The 18,244-nt window shown below is 45.2% G+C and overlaps 1 protein-coding gene across 1 annotated transcript; it reads left to right on the top strand.

Annotated features, from left to right (window-relative positions):
- On the top strand, window positions 1-8,369 carry LOC308460889 (vomeronasal type-2 receptor 26-like; the record flags this gene model as incomplete). Its single annotated transcript, XM_080977420.1, has 3 exons — window positions 1-78; window positions 1,771-1,897; window positions 7,456-8,369. The coding sequence occupies 3 exons, from the start codon at window positions 1-3 to the stop codon at window positions 8,367-8,369; spliced, it is 1,119 nt and encodes a 372-aa protein (XP_080833546.1).
- Between the last annotated feature and the right edge of the window lie 9,875 nt (window positions 8,370-18,244).

Here is an 18,244-nt window from a genome sequence, read left to right as displayed (position 1 = left end):
ATGGACCCACAGATTCCTCAAGAAAAGGGGCTCAGAATTCATAATGAGGCCATCGTATGGCCCAGCAACTTCAACCAGGTAAATTCCATTTTATAGTATCTTCCGTCCTTTGCTCAGTGTTAAATCTGATGTCTCCTCAGGTCTTGGCTAGACATGGTTAGAAGATCCATTGCCATTGCACTTATCTGGAGCCATTTCACCAACCTAAATAACTCTCCAAAGCAGTTATTGCAAACATGGCAGGGAACATTGGGAGATGAACACACAGCTGAAAACCTCTGGGAACATGAACTTATGCACTGAAATGCATATTGAATCAGAATAATTAAGTGAAATAATGATGGAATCACTACTATGTTTGTAATATCCTTCAAAGAGTAATCCTTAAAAATTAGCAGACACAGAGCATGCCTATAATTGGAGGACCTCCAGTGTTCTGGAAAAAGTTCAAGAAATATTACTTGAAGACAATGCTATTACATAAGACAATGCTCACAGGAACGCAACATGCAAACTAATATGTTTAGAACCTGACCAAGCAAAGGTCACCATTGAAAACAAATATTAATGCAATATACAAAATAAAAATAAATTGAAATCACAGAAAGTCATTGGGCGACCTGGCAGCGACAGCTCCAGCCCCCAGGGATCTCCAGGAAGGAATAAAGACTCTGTTAACCTGTTATGGAATTAAAATTTGGCCACAACTTTATTCAACTTTAAAATGTAGGAAGACCTTGGCTTAAGTATTGTGCGTGTATCCCTCCCAGCCCCGCAGCAGGGGGAATTGAGGCTCGTTAGGGTAAATGGGATATGGGGGTGCACTGCAAGACGTATGTGCATGCAGGCAGCCCATGCCATATCCCCACACGCAGGGTAGTTCATTGACAACCTTTCAGTGTATGGCCAGTGACATCCTTTATATAACCCCTTTAAAGAAGGGACCCTGGAATCACCGCCACAGGGGGGGTGAGTCACCACTTCACGCCCGCCCCCCATTATAGGGAAGAAAAGACTAAAGGATTCCACCCAAGGCCTTAAACCGCCAAAGTTGTGACAAATTGCTACGGGGAAGAAAAAAACCTGTCAACATAGGAAAATTTCTTCCCGGTTTGTCAACAACAACCAGTCAATAGACTGTAGAAGTGCCCGCTAAACAGGATGAAAAAAGGTTAACCTGCAAACAAGAAACATTAAACAAAGGGAGGGTAGGGAAGGTAAATCTCTTGAGCCAACTGCCTGGCTGCAGCCGGCTCCACCCCCTATTTATAAAACTGGCCCCACCTCCCAGCAGCGTAACTTGACTACTGAGGCTTGGCGTGAACCGCCAAAGAATAACACTGAGAGGCAGGCCAGTCCCTAGTTGCCAGTAAGTTCCCTGGTAACAGAAGCACCGTGTGTGATCTTGCAAAGGGCACCCACAATGTAAAGTGTGAGCGCTCAGTCTCTCATTTCAGCTCCCCTCTCCCTGTCTTAGAAAACTTCCTATCCAGACTCTATTTTGATTGACCAGTTCAGTTTGATTTGCAGATCCTCTGGGCTGTTATATTTCATAGATATGACCTTCCTCTCAAAATATGGTGTTCTGTGTCTTCTTTGAGCTGTATTGGTAAAGGCAGTGTTCCCATTGATAATTCATTCTGACCTGCAGCTACATAAAATGAATTTTCAAATATTATTGTCCTATTTCTAAACTGTGTATTTCACCACCTTTGCTGTGCCAGGGAGATGCACTCCCTGAAACTATTATCTTCTTTTATTTATGTACAGACACCACCTCCTTCTGTGTGCAATGAGAATTGTCATTTTGGTTACAGTCGGACCAAGAAGGAAGGGAAGCCTTCTTGCTGCTACGATTGTCTTCCATGTCCAGAAGGGAAGATCACAAACCAGAAGGGTAGGAGATAAACTGTGAACCCTTCAAAAGCTATATCAGGATCTTGTTTGATATCACCACTGAGATTTGTATTTGGTGTATAAATCTGAATAGCATGGGAGGGATATATACAATGACTCAATCCTCCAACCGTTTAGTTAACAGCCATATGCATTAACCCATTGCGCCAGAGGAGGGTTTTTTAAATAAAGCCAATTTCCAGATAATTCCTACACAATATATTTTTCTTAATTGTCTCCATAAGCTTGGCAGGAAAAAAGAGTTTTCCAATGTCTAAGTTTACTTTAGAAGATACCTTCTGGTTCACTTTTGAAAAAAATATTCCAAAGGAGTGGGTCCATTAACAATAAATACTTGGTCCCAATACCGCAAGAAAAGCAAACCACCTATAGATTACCTCAAACATCAAGCTAGAAAAGAAGCGTTAGGGCTGTTCCTTTAATATCCTTGACCTCAGTTGAGGGCTCTGCAAATTAGTAGCTTGGTGATAGAGGACTACCCAGTGTTGGCATGCTATTAAAGGTCTCATGTGTTGCCAGCTATGTACCACCATTAACAGAGGTCAGGCTATCACACTCCCTCAGAATGGAAATAGCTGGCAAACCAGCTAGCCAGATAGTGGATGTTCAGAATAAAACCTCAGACCTGTAGACTGCTACCCTCTTGACATTGGCCCAGGATGTGGATTGCTTGGCAATCAAAGCTGAATATGAGGATATCTCTTTTACAACTGTTGTCGTCATCATAATTCAAGGCTCTACAGTACATAACTGTGTGAGTGTCTGAGGGCCCTGCTCCTTCCTGCCACTCACCATCTGGCCCAGGGCGGGGCCTGAGGCCTCTTAAGGACTGCTGCGCTCTGCTGCCCGGGAGGACTCTCCTGTGTGGGTGTCTGAAGGCCCTGCTCCTTCCTGCCACTGACCATCTGGCCCAGGGCAGGGCCTGAAGGACTCACAGGGACTGCTGCGTCTGCTGCCCAGGAGGACTCTCCTGTGTGAGTGTCTGAGGGCCCTGCTCCTTCCTGCCACTCACCATCTGGCCCAGGGCGGGGCCTGAAGGACTCACAGGGACTGCTGCGCTCTGCTGCCCAGGAGGACTCTCCTGTGTGAGTGTCTGAGGGCCCTGCTCCTTCCTGCCACTCACCATCTGGCCCAGGGCGGGGCCTGAGGCCTCATAAGGACTGCTGCGCTCTGCTGCCCGGGAGGACTCTCCTGTGTGGGTGTCTGAAGGCCCTGCTCCTTCCTGCCACTCACCATCTGGCCCAGGGCGGGGCCTGAGGCCTCATAAGGACTGCTGCGCTCTGCTGCCCGGGAGGACTCTCCTGTGTGAGTGTCTGAGGGCCCTGCTCCTTCCTGCCACTCACCATCTGGCCCAGGGCGGGGCCTGAGGCCTCATAAGGACTGCTGCGCTCTGCTGCCCGGGAGGACTCTCCTGTGTGGGTGTCTGAAGGCCCTGCTCCTTCCTGCCACTGACCATCTGGCCCAGGGCAGGGCCTGAAGGACTCACAGGGACTGCTGCGTCTGCTGCCCAGGAGGACTCTCCTGTGTGAGTGTCTGAGGGCCCTGCTCCTTCCTGCCACTCACCATCTGGCCCAGGGCAGGGCCTGAAGGACTCACAGGGACTGCTGCGCTCTGCTGCCCAGGAGGACTCTCCTGTGTGGGTTTCTGAGGGTCCTGCTCCTTCCTGCCACTCACCATCTGGCCCAGGGCGGGGCCTGAAGGACTCACAGGGACTGCTGCGCTCTGCTGCCCAGGAGGACTCTCCTGTGTGGGTTTCTGAGGGTCCTGCTCCTTCCTGCCACTCACCATCTGGCCCAGGGCGGGGCCTGAAGGACTCACAGGGACTGCTGCGCTCTGCTGCCCAGGAGGACTCTCCTGTGTGGGTTTCTGAGGGTCCTGCTCCTTCCTGCCACTCACCATCTGGCCCAGGGCGGGGCCTGAAGGACTCACAGGGACTGCTGCGCTCTGCTGCCCAGGAGGACTCTCCTGTGTGGGTGTCTGAAGGCCCTGCTCCTTCCTGCCACTCACCACCTGGCCCAGGGCAGGGCCTGACAGGCCTCACAGGGACGGTTGCTGTCACTGCTGCTGCGGCCCAGGGGGATCCAGAGGGGCGCAGAGTTCTTTTTAAAATGTTTTAAAATGTTCCTTTTCCTTTTCCTTTTATTTTTTGTATATGCGGGGACGGGGATGGGGGTGGGATGGATGTTTAGTTGGGAATTTGTTTGATTTTAATGGATTTGTAATTTTTATAGTTTTTCATTTGTATTGTTTTTTGTTTTCTGGGTTTTTTTATTGTTTTAAGGTCTTATTTTGTTCTTAAGGGGATGGCCAGGGCTGCCGGGGAGTGGGTCCCAGCCAACAAAATGGCTGGGGTATGTTCCACAGAGGGGGATGCGCTGGGACAACCGATCTCAGTGATCACGGGTAGGAGGAGGAGTTACGCTAAGACCAGACCATGTCATTACAGAGGAGGCAGGTTTAGTCGTTGTCTGAGGACTATCCCTGCCTCCGGGTCTGGTCCTGTCCGGACGGATACTAGAATCAGCAAGGGATACCCACATAGCCTGAAGGTGCTGCTGTGCAATGCCAGGTCAATGATTCATAAGACCACTGCCATCCATGACTTGATCATGGATGGAGGATTTGACCTGGCTTGTGTAACAGAGACTTGGTTGGATGAAGCAGATGGGCCTGTTCTTGCTGCTGCTTGTCCACCAGGTTTCTCTTACGCACAGCAACCCAGGCCTTGTGGGCGGGGAGGGGGGGTTGCAGTGATTTTTAGGAAGTCATTAGTTTGCACCAGGCGTCCTATTAGGAAGACCCAGTTCTCTGAGTGCATGTTCTGGAAGTTGGGCAATAGGGGCAGTACAGGATTCCTTTTGGTGTACCGACCTCCCCGCTGCACCAAGGATTCCCTGCCCGAGCTGCTTCAGGTTGTGGCGGATCTTCTCCTGGAGACACCTAGTTTGGTTGTCCTAGGGGATTTTAATATCCATGCTGACACGACCTTACAAGGGGCCGCTCGGGACTTCGTGGAAAGCATGGCCTCCATGGGGCTGTCCCTGAATAAGTTTGGCCCAACCCATAGCCACGGACATGCCTTGGACCTGGTGTTTACCTCCATGGATGTTGGTGTTCTGACACTAAGTAAAAGCGAAACAAAAGAAGTGCCATGGTCAGACCACTTCCTGGTGCAACTTGACTTCTCCGCGACCCTTCCCCTCTGCAGGGAGGTGGGACCGATTCGGATGGTCCGCCCCCGCCACTTAATGGATCCAAATGGTTTCCAGAGAGCGGTAGGGGATGCTTTATCCCATGTTGATGGCCTTTCAGCTGATTCCCTGGTGGCCCGCTGGAATGTGGAGTTAACCAGGGCTATTGACTGTTTGGCTCCGAAGCGCCCTCTCCGATTGCATGGAGCCCGGACAGCCCCGTGGTTTTCCACGGATCTGAGGGCAATGAAACAATCGTTGAGACGGCTAGAGCGCCGGTGGCGGATGACCCATTCTGAAGCTGACCGGACACAGGTTAGAGCTCAGTGTCGAGCCTACCAAGTGGCGGTAGCGACGGCGAAGAAGGCTTTCTTCGCCGCCTCTATTGCATCTGCAGAAAACAGCAGCAGGAGACTTTTTCAGGTGGTCCGCAATTTAGCGGAACCACCTGCTACATCGGGGCCCAGTACGGGCCACATGATCTCCTGCAATGATTTTGCAAAGTTTTTTGCAGATAAAGTCGCTCAGATTCGGGAAGAGGTAGACGCCACCGTGGGAGCAGGGCCGGGGCGGGAGAGTGCTAGAGTCCTGTCTAGTCAAATTGCGTGGAATCAATTCCAATCTGTTACCTCCGAGGATGTGGACAGGCTGCTTGGACGAGTGAAACCAACCACCTTGATCCTTGCCCATCCTGGCTTATAAAAGCTAGCCGGGAAGGGCTGGGCGATGGGCTTCGTGGGGTGGTGAATGCTTCCCTCCGTGAGGGAGCCTTCCCAGACCCGCTGAAAGAGGCGGTTATTAAACCGCTTCTTAAAAAACCATCTTTAGATGCGGCCACGATGGCCAACTATCGCCCAGTCTCAAATCTTCCATTCTTGGGCAAGGTGATTGAGCGAGTGGTTGCTGAACAACTCCAGGCACGCCTGGAAGAAGCGGACCATTTGGATCCCTTCCAATCGGGATTCAGGCCTCATCATGGGACTGAAACTGCCGTGGTCGCACTGGTTGATGATCTCCGGCGGGCTAGGGACAAAGGTGAGAGCTGTTTCCTAGTTCTGCTGGATCTCTCAGCGGCGTTTGATACCATCGACCATAACATCCTTCTGGACCGTCTTGAGGGGCTGGGAGCTGGGGGCACTGTCATACAGTGGTTCCGCTCCTTCCTCCTGGGCCGTGTTCAGAAAGTGGTGGTGGGGGATGAGTGTTCAGACCCCTGGGCTCTCACTTGTGGGGTGCCTCAGGGTTCTGTCCTCTCCCCCATGCTTTTCAACATCTACATGCAGCCGCTGGGAGAGATCATCAGGGGGTTTGGGCTGGGTGTTCATCAGTATGCAGATGATACCCAGCTCTACCTTTCTTTCAAATCAGAACCAGTGAAGGCGGTGACAGTCCTGTGTGAGTGTCTGGAGGCGGTTGGAGGATGGATGGCGGCAAACAGATTGAGATTGAATCCTGACAAGACAGAAGTACTGTTTCTGGGGGACAGGAGGCGGGCAGGTGTGGGGGATTCCCTGGTCCTGAATGGGGTAACCGTGCCCCTGAAGGACCAGGTGCGCAGCCTGGGAGTCTTTTTGGACTCACAGCTGTCCATGGAGGCACAGGTTAAATCCGTGTCCAGGGCAGCTGTGTACCAGCTCCATCTGGTACGTAGGCTGAGACCCTATCTGCCCGCGGACTGCCTCGCCAGAGTGGTGCATGCTCTGGTTATCTCCCGCTTGGACTACTGCAATGCGCTCTACGTGGGGCTACCTTTGAAGGTGACCCGGAAACTACAACTAATCCAGAATGCAGCAGCCAGACTGGTGACTGGGAGTGGCCGCCGAGACCATATAACACCGGTCTTGAAAGACCTACATTGGCTCCCAGTACGTTTCCGAGCACAATTCAAAGTGTTGGTGCTGACCTTTAAAGCCCTAAACGGCCTCGGTCCAGTATACCTGAAGGAGCGTCTCCACCTCCATCGTTCTACCCGGACACTGAGGTCCAGCACCGAGGGCCTTCTGGCGGTTCCCTCACTGCGAGAAGCCAAGTTACAGGGAACCAGGCAGAGGGCCTTCTCGGTAGTGGCGCCCTCCCTGTGGAACGCCCTCCCACCAGATGTCAAAGAGAACAACAACTACCAGACTTTTAGAAGACATCTGAAGGCAGCCCTGTTTAGGGAAGCTTTTAATGTTTGATGTAACATAGTATTTTAATATTCTTTTGGAAGCCGCCCAGAGTGGCTGGGGAAACCCAGCCAGATGGGCGGGGTATAAATAATAAATTATTATTATTATTATTATTATAAATTCTGCCAAGCATCGCAGAATGGATTTCCACATATTTAATTCTGTGTTGTCTTTTTCAGACATGGATGTTTGCTTTGAATGTCTTGGGAACCAATATCCAAACCATTTCCAGGATGGATGCCTTCCAAAACAAATAACTTTCTTGTCTTATGGAGAACCTTTGGGCATAATTTTGTCCTCTATGGCTCTCTCCTTTTCTCTCCTCACTGCTTTGGTTCTTGGACTATTCCTGAAGCACATGGATACTCCCATAGTCAAGGCCAACAACTGGGACCTCACCTACACTCTCCTCATCTCCCTCTTGCTTTCCTTCCTTTGTGTTTTGCTATTCATTGGCCAGCCTGGAGCACTGACATGCCTCCTGCGACAAACTGCTTTTGGTATGATCTTCTCTGTGGCAGTTTCTTGCATATTGGCCAAAACCATCATTGTGGTTCTGGCTTTCATGGCCACCAAGCCAGGATCCAAGATGAGGAGATGGGTAGGGAAACCATTATCCAACTCCATTGTCCTTTCCTGCTTTCTTATTCAAGCCACCATTTGTACTGTGTGGTTGGCAACTTCTCCCCCATTCCCTGATTTAGACATGCATACAATGATCCAAGAAATGGTTCTGCTCTGTAATGAGGGGTCAGTCCTTATGTTTTACTTTGTGTTGGGCTACATGGGCTTCTTGGCTTCTGTCAGCTTTATTGTGGCTTTTCTTGCTCGGAGGTTGCCTGACAGCTTTAATGAAGCCAAGTTCATTACATTCAGCATGCTGGTCTTTTGCAGTGTTTGGTTGTCCTTTGTCCCAACCTACCTGAGCACAAAAGGAAAATACATGGTGGCTGTGGAGATCTTCTCCATCTTGGCCTCCAGTTTGGGCTTATTGGGGTGCATCTTTTTTCCCAAATGCTATATTATTTTACTGAGGCCTGAACTGAATACCAAGGGACAGTTAATTAGAAAAACAAAGAATCAGTCTAGCTGACAGAAAAATACAAAATGAGAACACAAAGATCACCCCTTACATATTTTTAATCTTTCTCAGTTGCAATATAATAAAGCATGTTTTTATTTCTTTGCTTTCAGCCTTTTAATATTGCACACAGGTCACATTCTAGATTTAAATTTCCACCAGCAAATAAATCACTTCAGTTGTAATCTATAACAGTCTCAAAAGTAATTAATGAAAGGGAGGTTTTACCTATGGCTGACCCCCAGTACTTTTATGTACTGCTTGGGCGTGATGGAGGTTCCTCTGCTGTGGGTCACTCACCCCCATCTGGTTCGCCCAATATAGCTTTCCCAGGGAATGAAAGGTGCATCCCTGTTCTCTCTGTTTTCCCAGACAGAATGTGATAACCAACATGGCCTGGCTATCATTTTTCACCACATTATTATCTCTGTTGAAAGACTGTTGACAGGAGATGTTTAGTCCACCCTCTTCTTCCTTGGAAATCCTGCTAAGACCCAGTATAACTTTTCCTCCCTACTAAGTAAGACCACCTGAGACTTTGGCTATGATAAAGAAAACATGATTTTCTTTTGAAATCTGATAGAAAACCTACAATTCAGAACTGATCATTAGCTCCCATCCCATCTGATTATCAAATTAATCATAATCACTGCTGCTGCTTCTCCTCATCCCAGGGGTGTTTCAGAAGCCACATAAACACGATGAACTAAAAGTGGAGGACACAATGAACAGCCCCTGTGCCCTTCAGAGTGCATGCTAGATCCAGGGCTCTCTCAGACTGGTCACTGATTTCTTTACACAGAGCAGATCCATTTTTGTGTGCGCATTCCAGTGAGACTTTCTGAAGCAAGAACATTTGAATTATAATGTGCAGGGTTCCTATTGCTCTATGTTCTATTAGAGATCCACTTCCAATTCTTCACCAATACTATCAATCTGGGGACTTCATCATTGGTGGCATCATGTCTCAAATCTATATAGCTTCAAGTATCTTAACCTTCCACAAACCTCCCTCTCCTGAACTATTTGATGACATGTTGTAAGGAATTGTGTGTTTTTAATATATATATATATATATATATATATATATATATATATATACACATATATATTTAAATTGTTTTTGATATGTGGTGATATGTGGTGATATGTGGTGATATGTGGTGATTTAAGAAGATGGTGATGATTCCCACTTCTACTTCTCTGTACTTCAGATGCTTATGATGGGCTGGGGAAGTTCTCAAAATGCTTTGTGCAAGATCTGCCAACCAATAAACAGGATTATTCACTTTCACTTCACTTAGGTTTTCAGGCTATTTCCCATGGAATACTTTGGATATTGAAAATCCATTTTTGGCTTTTCTCAAACCTGCCACAAATGGTTAATCTCTCATATTTGGAAGTGATCTTCTTATCAGCTTTCGATGTTGCCTGTATGACTTAGTGATCAGGCACCGTCAACTCATTTAAGCAGACTATTATTATCACCATCATCAGTTGCAGTATGGTTGCCAGGAATAGCTGCTTACTTTCTGCAAACAAAAGTACATTCCTACTTGAAATATGGCCCTAAATCACATTCTGTTGTGGTATATCCACAGAAGGTCCACATACCAATATGACATTGCATTGGTAGATTTGTTTTCTCATTACCAAATAATTACAGTATCAGAGTCATAACAGAGTCATAAAATAGTAACAAAAACCTTAGGTGTTTGAGATTTCTCTCATGCATGCTACATATTTCAATGGATTAAATCCTTATTCATTCAATGCAGTTTGAATCCACATTCATTCATTCATTCATGTAGGTTTTGTGCGATTTTTTGAAACGCACATAATATAAACACTTTTCCCTTTCTGAGTTTTTCAGAAAGCAATAGTAAGGGGAAAGATGAGTGTTTTGCAAGCATCTGTACAAAGAGAGATTACTTGTTGTTGTTTAGTCGTTTAGTCGTGTCCGACTCTTCATGACCCTATGGACCAGAGCACACCAGGCACTCCTGTCTTCTACTGCCTCCCGCAGTCTGATCAGACTCATGTTTGTAGCTTCGAGAACACTTTCTAACCATCTCGTCCTCTGTCGTCCCCTTCTCCTTGTGCCCTCAATCCTTCCCAACATCAGGGTCTTTTCCAGGGAGTCTTCTCTTCTCATGAGGTGGCCAAAGTATTGGAGCCTCAGCTTCACGATCTGTCCTTCCAGTGAGCACCCAGGGCTAATTTCCTTAAGAATGGATGCATTTGATCTTCTTGCAGTCCATGGGACTCTCAAGAGTCTCCTTCAGCACCATAATTCAAAAGCATCAATTCTTCGGCAATCAGCCTTCTTTATGGTCCAGCTCTCACTTCCATACATCACTGCTGGGAAAACCATGGCTTTAACTATACGGACCTTTGTTGGCAATGTGATGTCTCTGCTTTTTAAGATGCTGTCTAGGTTTGCCATCACCTTTCTCCCAAGGAGAAGACGTCTTTTAATTTCGTGACTGCTGTCAACATCTGCAGTGATCAGGGAGCCCAAGAAAGTAAAATCTCTCACTGCCTCCATTTATTCCCCTTCTATTTGCCAGGAGGTGATGGGACCAGTGGCCATGATCTTTGTTTTTTTGATGTTGAGCTTCAGACCATATTTTGCGCTTTCCTCTTTCACCCTCATTAAAAGGTTCTTTAATTCTTCCTCACTTTCTGCCATCAAGGCTGTGTCATCTGCATATCTGAGGTTGTTGATATTTCTTCCAGTGAGCTTAATTCCGGCTTGGGATTCATCCAGCCCAGCCTTTCGCATGATGAATTCTGCATATAAGTTGAATAAGCAGGGAGACAATATACAGCCTTGCCGTACTCCTTTCCCAATTTTGAACCAATCAGTTGTTCCATATCCAGTTCTAACTGTAGCTTCTTGTCCCACATAGAGATTTCTCAGGAGACAGATGAGGTGATCAGGCACCCCCATTTCTTTAAGAACTTGCCATAGTTTGCTGTGGTCGACACAGTCAAAGGCTTTTGCATAGTTAATGAAGCAGAAGTAGATGTCTTTCTGGAACTCTCTAGCTTTCTCCATAATAGAGATTACTTAAGCTCATTAAAAACCCTACCCACATGCCAACAAATCTGGACAAATTTCATTGGTAGATTTGTTTTCTCATTTCCAAACTATGTGGGTATTAGAGTCATGTTTGACCAATAAAATAGTAAAAAAAAAACCCAACCATTAGGTGTTTGAGATTTCTCGCATGCATGCTTCATTTTTCAGTGGATTAAATTCACATTCATTCAATGGAATTTGAATTCATATTCATTCATTCATGCCAGTTTTGTGTGATTTTTGACATGTACAAAATATAAAGACTTTTCCCTTTCTGAGCTTTTCAGACAACAATAGTAAGGGGAAAGGTGAGTGTTTTGCAGGCATATGTACAAAGAGATGCTACTTAACAGCATTCAAAGCCATGCCAAGAGATGACTCTACAGGGAGTCACATCCCTACCTACATGCCAACCTATCTGGACAAATTTCCTTGGTCTGTGGGTATGCAATTGATTTATCTAAACATGCACTGTTATACAATATGTAACTCTCCTTACAGGCCAATGACACAACTCTACCAGCATATTCTGGCCTTGGCATTTGCTGTGAGGGAGATCAATGAAAACCCACATCTCCTTCCCAATATCACACTGGGCTTCCACATCTATAATAGCCATTTCATTGCCAGATGGACCTATCAAGCCTCACTAGCAGTTCTCTCCAGGAAAAGCAGATTTGTTCCTAATTACAATTATGAAGCTGAGAACATTCCCATAGCTGTCATTGGGGGATCAAACTCAGATTTACGTCTCCAGATGGCCACCATCCTTCATATGTACAAGATGCCCCAGGTAACAAATTTGCATTGAGTATCGGCAAAGGTGAAAATGTGTACACTCGTCTTTGATGATATCTTTCAGCTTGAATGTTGATACGTGAAATGTTGTGTACTTCACCAACTTTAAAAATTGGAGGTGCATCATAGATCTCAAGGACAAAACAATTATGGCCTCAAGAGAATAGGGATTCCTGATACTGCCTGAAGCAGTTTTTTATGAAGTGGTGATAGGTCATAGCACAATTCGCTACCACTTTTCTTTTCCATTTTATCTCACCATTTGCTGTCCTTACTTTTAGCTCATCTATGGCTCTTCTCCCATGACTGGAAACAATGTACAAACTCTTTTCTCCCACTGGATGTTCCCAGATGGGACTCATCAGTACAGTGGGATACTCCAGCTTTTGCTGCATTTCAGTTGGATGTGGATTGGGGTACTTTCTAAGAATGATGATACTGGAGAGCAATTTGTACAAAATATACTTCCCATGTTTGCCCAGAGGGGTATCTGCTTTGATTTTATAGGTAGATTTCCTAAACTGAAGTTTTCTGGAGAGCTCAGTGAAATGGTGGCTGATGGTTCTGAAACAATCCGTGTTATTATGGGAAGCACTGCCAATGTTGTGGTTGTTAATGGTGAAATTGATACCATTATGGTATTGAGAATGGTGCCAAAGGTTGCAGAAATACATGATATACCAATGAATGCCACATCAAAAGTCTGGATAATGACTGCACAGATGGAATTCACCTCATTCCCCTTTCAGAGGAGTTGGGAAATTGATTTCCTCCATGGTGCTCTCTCCTTGGCAGTTTCCTCAAAGGAACCTGCAGGATTCCAGAAATTTGTTCAAATGAGAAACCCTGCCTCAGAAAGAGAAGACAGCTTTCTCCGGGTTTTTTGGGAACAGGCATTCATCTGTTCTTTCTCCAATGCTTCATTAAATAAGGAACTTGAGGAATCATGCACTGGGGAAGAGAAGGTTGACAGCCTTCCTGGTTCCGTTTTTGAAATGAGCATGACTGCCCAAAGCTACAGTGTCTACAATGCTCTATATACTGTGGCACATGCTTTGCATGCCATGCAATGCTCCAGGTTCAAAATTGGAGCAATGGCAAGTGGAATGACATTGGACTATCTGAACCAAGAAACATGGCAGGTACAATTCTGATCCCATTAATGAAAAAGTTTTACCTTATTTTTCCATGTATAAGAGGCCCCCATGTATAAGACTACCCTTACTTTATTGAATCCCAAATTAAGAAAACCAAACCCAAAATAGAAGTGAAAATCTGGATGATCTGTGGTCGCCAATTTGTCCTTTGGGTTCCAATCGCCTTCAAAGTTTCCAGCATGAGGTGCATGCAGTGCAACATGGTGCAGAAGCAACGGCAGCAGCTGGGGCACCTCATGTTCCCCCTTAGTGGCAGCTGCTCCTGCGGGGAAGAAAGAAGAAGGACACTCCCAAGCAGGATACTGAGGAAGAGCTGGAGGAAGGCAGCGCCCAAATGCGCCAGGCCATGCCATTGAGAAAACTGAGCTGAGAAAGGTGTTCAGCGGACTGGGGACAGGGTGGGGGTTTGAGAGAGGAAGAGGGGGGAAAGAAAAAGGGCAAGGAGAGGTAGCTGAGGCAGCTCTCAGCAGCAGTGCTGGCGGCTACTCTTGCTCTGGTGCTTGAGCCAGTGGGAGCTTCAGGAGGTGAGCCAGTCACCAGCATGCAACCCGGAGGGGGAAGAGAAAGGGGGGACGGCAGCAGGACGGACTGCCTCAGCCCGCCCAAGCCAAAATCCAGGATGTATGCCTAAATATTTTTTTAAAATCCCCCGGATGCCCATGTTCCATGTACAAGACGACCCCCAATTTTTTAAAAAATTTTTTTAATCAAAAGACCTCGTATTATACAGGGGAAAATATGGAATATTGTTTTCTTACACTCAGCTAAAGGTGGCCTCTAGTTTAGCAGATCTTTTGTTGCTGAGAAAATATAATTCCATCCAACTTAATGGATGGAATATTGTTTTTATTCTACAGTGCCATTCCTATCCATGGTGCCACTATGTCTGATTAGGTTGTTATGAATTCTGCAAGTTATTGTTCTCATGCTACACTTACACCCCTTTTAGGAAGTTTTGCTACTGACCCTAGCTGCTTCCAGAATTTGGCACCCCAATATTAAAACTGGCAATTCCCTAAATTGTATCCTCACTGAGCACATTTATTACTAGTGAGGTCAGTCGTCATATATGCAAGGAACTAAAGGTTTCTCTCTATGAATGTTCCAGAATGACTCTCTTAATTTTTGTACATTCCAGTTTGACACTGGGGGTCATGTCCAATTCACCTTAAAGGGGTTTCTACTGGTTGTCTCCAGTTCCTCCTATATGTGTCACTGGTTCCTTCATTTCTCTCCACTCTTTCCTCACTCTCCCTCTCCACGCAAAATTCTCAGATTTTGCTTTTTCCCAAACAATCCTGAAATGGCCATTTGTGGGCCCCTAACTTCTAAGCCCGTGCTTAGGATTCCAAGCTGATCTCATTCCTGCGTAGCAACACAAACTCTTCATGTGGGTTCTGTGCATCTAAAAATGCCTTCCAGACCCCAACCATGTTTCCCCTTGTCAGTTGGCCTGAGACACATTCCTTAAGGAAGAGATTAAGGTAAGTGTCTACATTCTCTGCACTTCCCTCTTCACCTAGCTGAAACACTATCCCACATCACAAACCAGCAGTGCACATCACATTGGACATCAGCTTTGAGCACATAGGTATGGTTTAGGAGAAGCAGCCTAGAGCAGAGAGGCCTGGAGAGAACATATATTCACAGACATCTCTGCGTTTGGTGTTGACAATGGTGTGGAAGTGAGTTGGCAGACTGAACTTAATTGGGACAAGACCAATGCAAAGCCTGAAACTATTATTTTCTTGTATTTATGTGCAGACACCTTTGTGTGTTTAATGAGCACTTACAGTTTCCAACCCTAACCCTGCGGGAAGCCATCCAATTAGACTTTAGTTTGATTCTGACCTGTTTTTAATTAATTATTGTTTGATTTTATACCTATGTTATATACTTGATGTTAGCCACCCTGAGCCCGACTTTGGCCAGGGAGGGCAGGATATAAATTAAAGTTTTTTATTATTATTTATTATTATTTAGGATAGCCCTATTGGTCAGTTGATAAAGTTTAAATAAATTATAAACCAAAGGTCTCAGAAGTGAACTGTAATCTCAATTATCTAGTAAGGAATCCTTTTGTAGATCTTCACTATAGTTCCCTACCCCAAATTTAGCTCCAACACTTTCTGAGAAGTGTCTCCTTCAACAATAGTGCAGGAGAAGAAATTTCCTTTGACCAAAAGGGAGCATTAGTAGCTGGCTTTGATATTATCAGCTGGGTCACATTCCCAAATGAGTCCTTTCTTAGAATCAAAGTTGGAAAAGTGGACCCACAGATTCACCAAGAAAAGGGGCTCAGGATTCATGATGATGCCATCATATGGCCCAGCAACTTCAACCAGGTAAGTCCCATTTTATAGTATCTTCCGTCCTTTCCCCAATGTTAAATCTGATGTTTCCTCAAGTCTTGTCTAGATTTGGTAGAACATCCATATAGACTTGGTTAGAAGACCCATTGCCATTGCACTTATCTGGAGCCATTTCACCAGCCTAAATAACCCTCCAAAGCAGTTATTGAAAACATGGCAGGGAACATTGGGAGATGAACAAACAGCTGAATACCCCTGGGAACATGAACTTATGCACTGAAATGCATACTTGAATCAAAATAATTAAGCCGAATAATAACTGAATCCTTACTATATTAGTAATATAATTTTAAAAAGTAATCTTTAAAAAAAGCAGGCATGGAGGATGCCTATAACTGGAGGACCACCATCGAAAACAAATATTAAAGCTGAAACATATAATGGGGGGGGGGAGTTAACACTGGAAGCAAGATATATTTAAATATTGTATGAATCACAGAGAATTAGGACAATCAACACCTGACAGTGTTTTAAACAGACAGGTCATTGAAGCAAGGGACTAAGGTTATGTTTCTCTCTCTCTCTCTCTCTCTCTCTCTCTCTCTCTCTCTCTCGTTCTCTCTCTCTCTCTCTTTATATATAATTTTATTTCTAAATTTTTACAATAGACAAAATAAAAATAAAAATACATCACAGACAGTCACTCTCTTATTTCAACTCCACTTCCCTTTTTCTGTGGTACCTTGTTTATATTTTAGTTTATTGCATATGCAAATTATACCAATCTGTTATTTATCCACTATGTTTTCTTCTTCTTCTTCTTCTTCTTCTTCTTCTTCTTCTTCTTCTTCTTCTTCTTCATGTTTTTATTGCACGTTGTTTACATTAACCCTGCTACTGTCTTCATTTGTTTACAATAACTTTGTAAATATAAAAATCCTTCCAGTAGCACCTTTAAGACCAACTAAGTTAGTTCTTGGTATGAGCTTTCGTGTGCAAGCACACTTCTTCAGATACACTGAAACAGAAGTTGCCAGATCCTTCTATATAGTGAGAAGGTGGGGAGGGGTATTACTCAGAAGGGTGGTGGGAATGGGAGATTGGCAGATAGCTGGGATGAGCCTGCTGACGACTCTTAACGACTGTAATGGGTCTTACAGGAAAAGGCAAGGGGTGAGAAGGTGAGAAATGGCTTAGTCATGTATAATGGGATAAGAATCCAATGTCTTTGTTCAAACCAGGTTTCTCCATGGTTTTAAGTTTGGTAATGAGTTGCAATTCAGCAGCTTCTCTTTCCAGTCTATTTCTGAAATTCCTTTGTAGTAAAACAGCTACTTTGAGATCTTGTATAGAATGTCCTGGGAGATTAAAGTGTTCTCCTACTGGTTTCTCTGTTTTGTGATTCTTGATGTCAGATTTATGTCCATTTATTCTTTGGCGTAAGGTTTGGCCTGTTTGTCCAATATAGAGAGCTGAAGGACACTGTTGGCATTTGATGCCATACACAATGTTAGATGATGAGCAATTGAATAGTCCCGAGATGGTATGTGTGATGTTGTTGGGGCCAGTAATGGTGTTGTCCGGGTGTATGTGGCAGCAAAGTTGGCATCTGGGTTTATTGCAGGCTCTGGTGCCAGTGTCCGTGTTAAGTCTGGTTGTAGTATTATTGTGGGTTAGGAGTTGTTTAAGATTGGGTGGCTGTCTGTAGGCAATGAAAGGTCTTCCTCCCAGAGCTTGAGAAAGAGAACTGTCATTGTCCAGGAGAGGTTGTAGATCTCTGATGATGCGTTGTACTGTTTTAACTTGGGAGCTGTATGTGATGACTAGAGGTGTTCTGTTATTTTCTGGACACCTTTCACCAGAAATTTAATGATTTTCACCCCACAATCAACCTTACAATGAATCAATCTATGCAAGAAATACATTTTTTGGACACTACTATAAAAATACAGGATGGGCGCATGGACACCACCTTATACCGTAAACCAACTGACCGACAAACATATCTACATGCCTCTAGCTACCATCCCAAACATACCAAACAGTCCATTGTATATAGCCAGGCACTACGTTACAGCCGCATCTGTTCCAATTCTACAGACAGAGACTCTCACCTAAGAGATCTACAGCAAACCTTTTCAGAACTAAAATACCCAGCAGATGAAGTTAGACAACAGATCAACAGAGCCAGACTTATACCCAGAGAGAACTTGCTGCAAGACAGACCCAAAAAAGAAAATAACAGAACACCTCTAGTCATCACATACAGCTCCCAAGTTAAAACAGTACAACGCATCATCAGAGATCTACAACCTCTCCTGGACAATGACAGTTCTCTTTCTCAAGCTCTGGGAGGAAGACCTTTCATTGCCTACAGACAGCCACCCAATCTTAAACAACTCCTAACCCACAATAATACTACAACCAGACTTAACACGGACACTGGCACCAGAGCCTGCAATAAACCCAGATGCCAACTTTGCTGCCACATACACCCGGACAACACCATTACTGGCCCCAACAACATCACACATA

This window comes from Podarcis pityusensis (assembly GCF_964106645.2).
Source record: "Podarcis pityusensis genome assembly, chromosome: 13".
Taxonomy (NCBI): domain Eukaryota; kingdom Metazoa; phylum Chordata; class Lepidosauria; order Squamata; family Lacertidae; genus Podarcis; species Podarcis pityusensis.
The sequence above is the reverse complement of the archived record's forward strand: the minus strand, read 5'-3'. Positions and strand labels throughout refer to the sequence as shown.